Source organism: Heteronotia binoei, chromosome 4, assembly GCF_032191835.1.
Source record: "Heteronotia binoei isolate CCM8104 ecotype False Entrance Well chromosome 4, APGP_CSIRO_Hbin_v1, whole genome shotgun sequence".
Classification (NCBI taxonomy): domain Eukaryota; kingdom Metazoa; phylum Chordata; class Lepidosauria; order Squamata; family Gekkonidae; genus Heteronotia; species Heteronotia binoei.
The window spans coordinates 65270425-65283063 of record NC_083226.1 but is presented as its reverse complement, the minus strand read 5'-3'; the positions used below and the strand labels follow the sequence as shown (position 1 = coordinate 65283063).

Here is a 12639-nt window from a genome sequence, read left to right as displayed (position 1 = left end):
GGTGCTCTTTTTTCAAAACCGCAAGTAGACCAAACAATAAATTCCTTCACACTTTTTAGAACTGTCCTTTAAATTTACAAAGTCCAAATTTCACCTCTTCCTCCCTTCTTCTTCCAAGCTTTCTAGATTTCCATTTCCCACCTTCTGAATTTATTCTGTTTAACTGTAAATAGTCCCAGAATGAAAGATAGTAATCTGTACCTTTTCTGCCAATTATCCAGATCCACACAGGTCTTGTGTAGCTTTAGATGTTTAGCAAAGTCCAAGAAGGTTAGGATTCTGTCGAGCTTATGTCAAATAAATGACTCTGAGAACTTCTGCAGATGATGAAAATGCAACTCTTCTCCGGAGACCTCTCAAAGCCTCAAAGGAGCCTCCCCCCAGGACTCCCTTTTAGCCAAGGTAAATCTCCTCAAAGTTTTCTGTGCATAGCTTGGACTAATCTCTAACTGAGAAAAGTAGGCAGTAGGCATTAATTTGCCCTCCACTACCCCAAACAGCAGTTCCAGCCTGCTCCCATTATGAGAAGCAGCTCAGCTCGGCATTTTCCTCCCCCAGAAGTCTAACGACAAAGAAACCTTGACAGACATGTACGGTGAACATGAGGGAGAACACCTGTGCATAAAAGGTCACAGGCATGTCTATTTTGGCAGCATTTCCACAGTCTGGGCCTGACACATGGTTTTACTAGCAGAGAGGGCTGAAGCAGCACTCATGCATCAAGGTTATGAGGAATTTATTCTTTTAAAAAAAGACATTCCAGCTTGGCATAGTAATGTTGTCTTGAAAGCCTTGCACTTGATCCAACACAAAACGTCCATTAATTGATACCTGTTAGCAGGCTGAGATTCTCTGCCTTTCCTCATCCTTCTGCAGCCTATGACCATCGTGAGGGTACATTCAGAGATATGAACAGGGAAGTTGGCAAAAATTGCCCACTTTCAAGCTAGAAGTTTCACCAGCCAAATTTGTAGTGCAAATTTAATCTAGTCTAAGCCCACTGAAATCAATAGATTTAAATGAAATTAACTCAGCATCGAATTGCACTTCCAGCATGTTAAAGGTACAAGAGCAGGCTGGTTAAAAATAAAAGGCAAATTTAGAGCATACAAAATCATATCAGTACATACCAGAAGTGGCGAAACCAGGAATAGATAATTCTCTCCTTCCACAAATAGGTTTAGGTTTAGATTTATTCGATTTATAGCCCGCTCTCCCCACCAAAGCAGGCTCATAGTAAATGTACATTTCCCCCATGCTTATTCTATTTTAAAATTATGAACATTTTCAGATTATCTATATTGAAACTTCAAAACATGGATGAGAAAGACAGCCTTTGTTTAGATTATTTAATTCATTTATAATAAGTAAATACTATTTTTACTTACGCTGTGTTGGAATTGGGGCAATGTGCAATGGCAGCTCCTCTAAGAGTAAAAAGTTTCAGCTCTTCATCCGAAAGATGGCAGCCATGAGCCAATATCGTCTAAAGACAAAACAGCATAACTTGCTTTTGCTGGAGCCTGTGAATTGCTATGTATTTGTTTGTCCTTGTACTTAGGAAGGATATGTAATATTGAATAATTATCTGACAAGGCCCAGCTATCATGATGATAAGTTTTGCTGATTCTGCCGCTACCCTAGCATAAGGATGCTGTCGATTCCTTTGTCTGTATGCAGAACGAGAATCCTACCGACTTCAACGTTAAGAGAAAATAATAAAATGAACAGGCCACACCGCAGAGAATTAAGATGCTTCAATGCCACAAACTCCAAGGAGAAACGTAGCAATCCTTCACAGGATATTTTCACAGGTGATACAAAAAATATAATGTGTCACTTCTGAATGTTGTAAAGGCCAGGATGGAAAGCCTGTTTCAAATCAACTTGTCCCTAAAAATGGAAACATTGAGAAACTACTGGGAAACACTGTTGTCTCTTTGTGCTGTGGATTTGAACTTTAAATCACTGTTTAAAATGTTCCAACAGAGCAACCTGAGAATTTGCTTTTAGGTTCTGCATTGTTCCAGATAACTTACAACTTTCAGCATTGAAAGATAACTTATAAATAAGTAGCTTTATGACTAGAATAAATCTAAAAACAAACAGAACAGAGTTTGTGGCAGTTATTTTTTGGGATGCTCAAAGGTGTCTTACATTATGAAAAAGCACAAACCAGGAGGTTTATAAAGGCATGCAATAGTCTATGTAATAGCTTCTCTATAAGCTGTCCACACCTTGTAACCTCGGAATCTTTCACATCTGGAATCCAGTGAAATCTGCTTCCCTCCCCCCCCACACACACACCTTTTTTTTCTTTGCAGAGCTCTTGATAAGAAACATAACCTTCCTCCCCATCTCACCCCGCAAAAAAAAGTCATCTTAGGGAGAATAAGAATGAAACGTATGCTTATGTATGATTGATTATGTATGTATGAAATATATATGTGTAAAGATTCCAGCCACCAGGTGGGACCTGTATTTATAATTGACTATGCATTTATCACTATGTGCTATGGAGCTTCAGTCACCAGTTTTGTGAAACTGTATCTTCACAAGATGTTGCAAATGGATTTAGAAAAACTGATGTTCCTTTCAGTCTTCAAAAGATCTTACAAATTGGATCAAGCTGGATACAGATGACTGACCATTATACTTTTATGCTCCCTCTCTTCATAGGGGCAAAGAAACATGCCCTTTTAATTAAATGCTACTTTGATAAGCAAGAATTAACTCAACAGTACTTTCTTGCCTCTTGGGCAAAGACCAAGATTTACTCATACATTCTCATTGTGTTCCCTAATATACCTTGTTTGTAAGAAGTTTATTTTTATCATATAACTCTGTATAATTTTGATAGGTAGGAAATATTTTTTCTACAAGCTTGATTTCTTCCTCTGTCTCACTTATGTGACTCTGTGAAGAGAAAAAAGGAAACAGTAAGTGTTTCACTTAATACTTAATTTTAACAACAAAAAACAAATAGTACACTGTTCAAAGTGGTGACTTATGGCTTCATTGACCACATAGAGTGGACTATGCATCCAGGGACAACCCAAGGATTTTGGACATCCTTTGCTAGGGCAAAGAAGCCATTTCTCCCCCACATGGTGGGGAGACAGAAAGGTGCCTCCAGCTTTCATCACCTACTGCGCTGTGGAAGAGGAAAGGAAGAAGGCGTCTCACTCCCAGTACTGCTGCTTGTCATAGCAGATCCCAATGCTGCTGACAGGAGGGACAACAAGACTGGTTGGCACACCTTTAGCTCTGGCACTCCAGGTGATTGCCTGTGTGTGCACCTACTGGATGAGCTGGCCCTGTATGCACACAGTGATAGGGCATAATTTTGAAATTGAATGATCAAATGACCTATAAATATTAATGAGTTAAATTTTTATGTAATTACAACAATTCATATTGTGTTGAATGACCAGTTCTAATCAATCTTGAATGAGATTCTTTTTGAGGGTAGTGGGAGAAAGACAGCAAGACAATCCCTGCATTACTGAGTATAAGTAAGCACTTTGTGATAAGGAACTATCTTTTCAACCTTGTAAAGCACCAGGCAAATGGAAAGCGGAGGGGAGGGGAGGGGAGGGGAGGGGAGGGGAAGGAAGGAAGGAAGGAAGGAAGGAAGGAAGGAAGGAAGGAAGGAAGGAAGGAAGGAAGGAAGGAAGGAAGGAAGGAAGGGAGGGAAGGAAGGGAGGGAGGGAAGGAAGGGAGGGAGGGAGGGAGGGAGGGAGGGAAAGGAAACAAGCCCTGCTGTGGGGAAACAACATATTGTACACATTAAAAATAATAGTGGGGCCTTGGAAAAGCCTTCACAAATTTAAAGACAGTTTAAAAATCTACATTTTTTTTACATCTAAAATATTAACACATTTTTGTGGGCAGGCTCACAACCAGTAAGTAGCTTTGCTATTTATATAATCACAGTTCACAGCATTCCACATTGCAACAGCCTAGTAAGCTGGGGAAATAAACACATTTTCCCAACAACAAAACATTTGAGTGGTTGCAAAATTTCCTCACAAAAAGAAACACAATCTTGGGAAATGACATCTCCCCACTTGCAACATTAATCAAGGCATCATTTCACATTTATGATGAAGTACATAAATGATTCTCTTTTAACAGAATTGGCACAATCACGTGGAATGCATAGTAGAGTATGAAACATTGGATACAAAGGTTCTTTTTGTCACCTGCATTAAGATTTGCACTGAGCAGGGAAATTAGGGCATGCTCAAAGAACCATTTATAATTTTTAAATTCCCGTTGTTGATCTATATATAAAGTGCCCAGGCAAGGTGGTCCTTTCTGATGAGGATCCTATGACCCTGAAAGAAACTGCTTCCATATGATCTTCTTTCCCATGCATATCATGACTGAAGGACTGACAGAAGAATTTCTCCCCCACATGTGCTGCTATTGGTACTTACCCCCAAACTGCTGGGTGTTCCACTGACAGTGCAATCATCTGCTGAGTTACTTAACAGCCCATTAATTTCAATAGCTTTAGACCACAGTAACTATGCATAGGTCTCTGCTGTAAATAAAATATGAGAAAAATCTTACCTGCACATGAATGTCATGAGCCTTTGCCAGGTCACCCAGGCTACTAAGCATCTTCTCTGTACAGGATAGTCCAAAGCGGGGTGTTAATATGGGGTGCACCCTTGCATACTGGGAATATTAAAATAGAATCAGAGGTATAGAAAGTTATATACTGTTGAACTATACCTATTGGTTTATTTCTTTAGCAATTACAAGAGTCTTTATTAAAAAGAGAATGGCAAAGGGGAAAAAAACAAAAAAGATTATCTTTCCAAAACACACTGTTTTGGCTTTGCTTCACCCAAATAACAATATACATATGGTAAAATAGTAACATCAACCAGCTAGCCCAAAGTACCCAGTGTGTACAGGTTCAGGATTTGATCCATCATTATTTATAAGGAGTCCACTACTTAATTATCAGAAGGTCTGTCTTCTTTGATTTGTGTCTAGCACAAACTATTGTCATTTAAAATTACTTGTTATCTTTCGTATATATTTATATAAAAAATAATCACGTAAACAGGAAAGAACAATCAGGAGAGAATTTGCTACTTATTTGGAAGGAACTGTATAAATACCAATTATTTGTTATTTATAATTTACAAAATGTTATATTGTCTTCCTTTTATTCAACCACATGGCATCCTTGGGAAACAGCCCTCTCACATCCACACTTTACAGAAGTCAGTAACCAGAATTCAGAGACTTGTTTAATGACAACTGTTTAAAGCCCATGATTAATAAAGAACTAGGCACATTAGTGCAGACCCCATCTCTTTAAATGACAGTCCACCTCTATCAGATAACAGATGGGTGCTGGGGATCCAGTGTTAAGAGCAAAAGGGTTGTTTGATGAGGATTGTCAAATCCTTCTCCCATTTGCAGTTTCCTTACTCCAGTGATGTTCATCATCATCATCACTCTTATTTCACTATAATTTCTAATAGTAAAAATGAAACCAGCTGGGATAAGGACATCTGTAGGGAGGGGAGGTGTGGGCAAGCTGATGGTTTATGCAGACCTCATGCTCATGGCACCTTTTACTTCAGTTCTTGCTTTACAAATGTTCAAGCGGATCAGCTTTACATTTAAAGATATGGGTCTGCCATATCTAGTTTGGCCCTGAGTTCAAACTTGCTCAGACCCCCCACACAGCATTTAGCCCATTAAATTATATGTCCAATGATTCAAAACACAACAGTTGAGCTATTCATAGCTGTTCATAAAATCCTGTTTTTTTATAAACTCCCTTGCAACAAGAAAGGCATGATATATTTTAATCAATACTATAAACAAATAAGACCTCACATAGCAAAGCATTCTAATTTTTAAAATGCAGGCTCTATTCAGACAACATGACTAGTCTTTGTTTGTCTGTGCTACATGCAAGCTAGGGTTGCCGGCTCCCAGGTGGTGGCTGGGGATCTCTTGTGAAACTGATCTCCAGGTGATAGAGAGGAGTTCACTTGGAGAAAATGGCCACTGAGGGTGGACTCTATGGCATTGTACCCCATTAAAATCCCTCTCCTCCCCAAACTATGCCCTCCTTAGGCTCAAACCCAAAAATCTCTAGGTCTTTCCCAACCAAGAGCTGGCAATCCTAACACAAACCAAGTTGTCAGACTTACATGCATTTCTTCCTCCTATCTTTGCACATGGAATGTGACTGAAAGTTGCCTGATTCAATCAGCTTCAGTGTGCTGTGACATCCAAATGCACATGCCTGGTTAAAGTGAGTTTGCTTCCTCTCTACAAACCAGGGTTTAATTAATTAATCCTTTTTTAGAATCCTAATTTGTAGGGAAGAAACAAACTTCTGTTAGCTCAAGCGGCTTCATTTGGGCATTAGTGCTAACTGGAATTTAGTAAAGCTGGAAGTATTCACTCTGCCTCATGCCATGCAAGGGGAAGGGGAAGGAATGTGCAAGCCCCTAACGTGCCAGGCTTGTGCCCATTAAGAACAAAACTTGTTCATGATGTCTGAATAGGACCACAGGAAAAAAGCATGCATTTACAATGTAGCATTCTTAGTTCTACAAGGGTGAAAATGCAGTTCTACTTACTTTCTTCTCCAGAATTCCTCTAACAAACCTGAGAAAATTAGAAAGAGAAATTAATATACATAAATAGTTTTTGTTTCTGTATTGTGGTGTTTTATGCATGGATTGCATATATGTGTGTGTACAAAAAAAGTGTGAATGCACAATAAACAAACACTTTCATGAAGGTTAATAATTAAACTAGCTAAATAATAAACTAGCTAAGGATTTTAACCTCAAAAATACACATGCTGATAGTAATTAACAGCAAATAGTCATTACTCTGCTTCCTCTGACAACTAAATGGATAACATACAGAATCAAGGGAAGGCATAATTATATATTACAGTGGCAGCTTTTTTAAGAAGTAAAAAAGTCAATTTTGCCTGTGTGTCAGAAAACTGAATGTGTGCTATTTTTGTATTCCTATTTTTAGATTGCATTAATTTATGCTTCATTTACTGTACTTATGCAAAATGAAGATTTTAAATGAATATTTAGATCTAATTTTCCATTTGCTTAAAAACAGCTCATTTGGTACTGCTAACCTCCCTTCTACTTAGAATGAAATACTTGGCCACTTTGAAAGTTTGCAGAGAAATGAGAATCTTCTAGAAAGCCTTTAAGGATACCCTATGACTGTACAACCTATTTTAGTAGCACTTGTTCTTTGATACTATGAGCATGTCACAAACACACCAGATGTATGAAAATGCTTCTGATATAGCTAAGCACACCAGTTCTCTGCCAGTGGTGAGCCAGTTAAGTTCAGGCATGTTGACACTCAAGCCTGAGCATTGTGCAAGCCTAAAACCACCCTAAATGTGGGTACTATAGGGATGCCAGTCCCCAAGTAGGGGCAGGTGAGTCTTCAATTTCATGGATTTTCACCCACCATTGGCTGGTGGGGAAAGAGGCGTTGCCAACAGTGGCAACGCCTCTCTCTCCCCTCCTGCAAGATTTAAAGGGCCTTCCAGCTTATCAGCTGGAGCACATGGCCCAGAGCACATGGCCTGACAATCAGCTGGAGGGCCCTTTAAACTTTGCAGGAGGAGAGGGAAAGCATTCCTTTAAATACTTTTTGCATGTGGGGTCCATGTGCGCCTGAATTCCAAGTGGCAAATTCGCTGCTTAGAGTTCAGGCATGTGGGGCGCTGGTGCACCCACTTACTAAAACCATTCAAAGGGAAGGTTCTCTTTAAATGGTTCTTGTGAGCCAGTGCCAATAGCACCTTCCATGGGGCTGTATCCCTAACATGATGATGTCACTTCTGCATGATGTCATTGCATTGGGGACCCCCTCAAGGAACCCACCCCCTCCGGAACACCCCCAAGGTACCCCACCAGCAATGAGGCAGGACCTGGCAACCCTACAAAAAACACATTCCTATGTAGCCAGTGCCTGCATGTACATGCAGAAATTTCAAGGAGCCACTACTACAGGCCTAGTTAGTTGCTGAACTAGTCCAACATCTTTCAAATTTGCACATGCATACCAACTTATAGGACATCTCTGTTCCTGAGTGCTAATCATGGATGAGATAAATGCTCACAGAGCAGAGTCACTGCTCATAGATTTTAGAAGAGATTGGATTTATACCCCGCCCTTTACTCAGAGTGATTTACAGTCTCCTTTCCCTTCCACTCCCCACAACAGACACCCTGTGAAGTAGGTGGGGCAGAGAGAACTCTTTTAAGAACTGCTCTTGAGAGAACAGCTCTTGAGAGAACTGTGGTTTGGCCAAAGTCACCCAGCAGCTGCATATGGAGGATAAGGGAATCAAACCCACTCCTAACCACTACACCAGACAGGCTGAAACTCTGTTTACAATGGCACTGTCATTGACTGAAGTAATGCAATCTAGTATTTTTAGACAGCCTCACAGCTCTATGTATATTTAACTTGTTAAAAGGGAAGTAGGAACAAAGAGTTACACAGGTATTCTCCATATTCCATATTGCTTATCCTTGAGATTTTATCACATCCACTCCCAATTTTTTCCACAACAGGAAATGGAACAATAGTTGTTAAAACAGAGACAAAAAGAGATTATAATTCAAAGAAGAGAAAGGGTGTGGAACATAGTGACTGATTCTGGGAAAAGCCCATTGTCAAGTGTTCACTTTACTGACCATATAGCTAAACTTTACCCAGCACTTTTGTAACAGCCATCTTTTACATTCCCATTAAAAAGCAGCAATTTATATTCCCTCAGGAGTTATTTATATGTCTTCAATTGTTTTCATTCAATAGACTGCATTCTATTGTACTGAAGTTTAGTGTGTGTTATTTCTATAACCATCAGCAGTTGTACTTTTATTTAAAAAATTTAAAGAATGGCAGAGAAATGGCAATGAAGATAAAGGCTACTAAACTGCAGGTGACATGGAAATTGAAGGGTAGCCTAATTCTGGGAATTTGTTTTAGGAAAACTGGAATGTAGTGGTTATGTGATTTTTATAAGTGATATTAATAGGAGGCGGTAAATTTGAATAGCTATTTGAGCACCATATTGGTGGTAAGGCTGATTAATTACCGTAAATACAATTTTTGAAGTTGTATATAATCTCATTCTCCTTTTCCTTCTTTTTTTCTGTTCTGCTGCTATTGTCCTTAATTAAACTGTAAACTTGCAGGCAAGGAAACAGAGTTGCCAGTGGGAGTCTGAGTGGGTAGGAAAGTAGGGGTGCTGTCAGTGTGCTGACATTACATCTCTTCCAGGGAAACCCTGGAAGCAATATCATGCCTCTCTAGGGTTCACAGGAAACCCCAGCAATTCCTGGAGATGTATGATGTGACATAATGCCATCATGCCAATGGTGGGGGGTTTTTCCTTATGTATCTTATTGCTTCTTTCTTATATTACTGCTAGGTAAAAAAGAGGCAGTAGGCAGCAAGGTTTGCGACGTGGATAGGATTGCCTACAAGGAAATGATATTGCTCTTACACCTCAACACCCACAATATTTAACATATTATATAGTTAAATATGCTTGTTAGGCCACCATGGTCAAGTTTCTGTGACCTGATCCCATCCATTTAAAAAAAGACTTATTTTGACAAAGTTCTTTGAAGAATGGACTAGAAGTCTGAAATAAGTCCTAAATAGTGAGAACTAGTTTTACCTACTGATCTAAAGCAGAGAAATAAGAAAAACAGAAACAGATACCACCTTTTTAAAAAAAATACAATTGATATATCCAAGAGGAAATATGTCCTCATCAATTTATTTCAGTGGTAACTGGATTTTACATGGGTATAAAAATAGTTGAATTAGTTGATAGAATCAGATTAAGACTTTTCATGATAAAGACTTTTTCTGACAAAATCTTCAGTTTTTCCATTTTGATCAAGGTTGTGTTCTAAGTGCCAGACACTTCCTGTTCCATCACATTTAAGAAAAATATATTGCCAAGTTAAGGATACCAACCTCCAGGTGGGACCTGAAGAACTGGATCCCCAGAATTACAGCTGATCTCCAGACCAATTATATCAGTTCCCCTGGAGAAAAAGGATGCTTTGGAGGGTGGACTTTATGGCATTGTATTCCACTGAAGTCCCTGTCCTCCCCAGGTTTCATTCCCAAATCTCCAGGAGTTTCCCAACCTGAATCTGGCAACCTGACACCCCCATCCCCTGGTGGTGGCAACTCAATGAGAAGTGTGTACAGAAAGTATAGTCACGTTAGAGTTTTACCTTTCAGTTTCCTTGATAGATTCTGAAGTGATTTCTTTATAATCTGGACAACTCTCATTAATATCCATGCAAACTTTACCCACAAATGCCCTTTGTCCAAATTTATCTGTGAGGAATGAAAGAGAACAAAACTCAGAAGAATGTTTTCCACCTGCACTGCTGGCAAGCCCTCCTTTTAACACCATGCCAACAAATTTTTGCCTTTATAGGACTTCTTCACAACTGCAGCCACTCACACAAGTAGGGTTGTCAGCACTGGCAACAGGCAGTAGACAGCGGGGGATAGGAACATGTAAACTGTTATTGCTACAGCACCTTTAAGTAACATCATCATGTCAGGGTGATGCTCTAAGATTTCACTGAAACTACCTTAGAGTTTCAGGGGAATCCCAGAATGTTTCCCCAATGTGATTATGTTGCTTCCGGCATAAACCCAGAAGTGACATTGTTGCTTAGTGATAGCAGTTTCCCCTCCACTTTTCCCTGCCACCTACAGAATGGGGCTGCTGAGCTTGAGGTCTCCAGCTAGAGCAAGAAATTTAACAGCCCTACATGCAAATAATCCCCCTGGAAAATACTGCACAGGCAGCAAGACCAGATCTGCATGTTTTTTGAGGGGTGGCAAAATCAAAAAATGGCACCCCTTATGGACCATTCTATTTTATGGTCCCATAGAACGGGTGGCCAACGGTAGCTCTTCAGATGTTTTTGCCTACAACTCCCATCAGCCCCAGCCAGCATGGCCAATGGCTGGGGCTGATGGAAGTTGTAGGCAAAAACATCTGAAGAGCTACCGCTGGCCACCCCTGCCATAGAATACAATGGGTTCCATACCCAATTTGGCGCCCCCCCTCTGTCGGCGCCCAGGGCAAGCACCCTTCTCTCCCTCTCCCCCCAGATCCGGCCCTGACAGGCAAAACGCAGGTCTAGCTAGATATTACTCTGTTCTGCCACAAGGATTCCCATGTAGATATGTGCTGCAAATCCCCTGCTCAGAACTCCCAGGCACACAGGACCCAATATATATTGGGCACATGGGGACAGGAAGCTTAGGTTTTCCCCACATGTTGTTCTCCTGACCTTAACTAGTCTTGGACATATGCTGTTATGGCCTTCCTCTTTTTGTTTTGTGTCTGCTGTATTAAGCTGAATTGCCAACTTCACTGTTTAACCTTGATATCCACTTTCATCTTACCAGTGAGACAAACTTCTGCTTTAAAAGAACTGGTGAGGAGAAATTTTATGATGTAATTTCAGGACCAGCAAAGTTGTAAATAGCCACCTACAAACAGGAAAGGTTTTCAAATGTCTCTTTTTAGGCCATCAGTATGCCACCAGGTGTTAATATAAGTTCTGTAAACCTACTGTGAGACAATGACATTTGTAGTGAAGCTTTGTAGCATTTTGTGGTTACATTTTGTGTAGCTTGATAATCCAAGAGGCTCAGTGTTCCTTAAAATCTATGGAATGGAGTATCTTTCTGATTTGAGACTATTATCCCACCTGTGTTTGTTACTGCCTTGTCCTAATGCATACTAAACTTGTTGTATGGCAGGTCCCTTCTGAAAGACTGAGATGGATATAAGAAATAGTGGAGCAATAATTCGCAATATGTAAGTAACGCAGTGGTTTATTTCAGTTGTTACTAATCCCCAGATGGGGGCAGGGGATCCCCCAGTTTGGAGGTCCTCCCCCACTTCAGGGTCATCAGAAAGCGGGGGGGGGGGATGTCTGCTGGGCACTCCATTATTCCCTATGGAGATCGATTCCCATAGGGTATAATAGAGAATTGATCCATGGATATCTGGAGCTTGGGAGGGGGCGCTGTTTTTTGAGGTAGGCACCAAATTTTCAGCACAGCATCCAGTGTCTCTCCCCAAAATGCCCTCCAAGTTTCAAAATGATTGGACTAGGACAGGGGTGGCCAACGGTAGCTCTCCAGATGTTTTTTTGCCTACAACTCCCATCAGTCCCAGCCATTGGCCATGCTGGCTGGGGCTGATGGGAGTTGTAGGCAAAAAAACATCTGGAGAGCTACCGTTGGTCACCCCTGGACTAGGGGGTTCAATTTTATGAGCCCCAAAAGAAGGTGCCCCAATCTTCATTATTTCCAATGGAGGGAAGGCATTTAAAAGATGTGCGGTCCCTTCAAATGTGATGGCCAGAACTCCCTTTGGAGTTCAATTATGCTTGTCACAACCTTGCTCCTGGCTCCACCCCCAATGTCTCCTGGCTCCACCCCAAAATCTGCGGGCTCCACCCCCAAAGTCCCCAGATATTTCATGAATTGGACTTAGCAACCCTATGAAAACTGCTTGTGTTTGGAACTTTGTGTGTGCCTTTA

General features: G+C 40.5%; 1 protein-coding gene across 1 annotated transcript in view; it reads right to left on the bottom strand.

The window, feature by feature from the left end:
• Positions 1-12639, bottom strand: part of GDA (guanine deaminase) — a 68186-nt gene that overhangs the window by 22663 nt on the left and 32884 nt on the right. Inside the window, exons 5-9 of the mRNA XM_060236407.1 lie at positions 10296-10401; positions 6624-6651; positions 4579-4686; positions 2809-2916; positions 1389-1486 (exon numbers count right to left, since the gene is read on the bottom strand). Coding sequence (XP_060092390.1) covers positions 1389-1486; positions 2809-2916; positions 4579-4686; positions 6624-6651; positions 10296-10401 — 448 coding nt within the window. The remainder of the gene's footprint in view (positions 1-1388; positions 1487-2808; positions 2917-4578; positions 4687-6623; positions 6652-10295; positions 10402-12639) is intronic.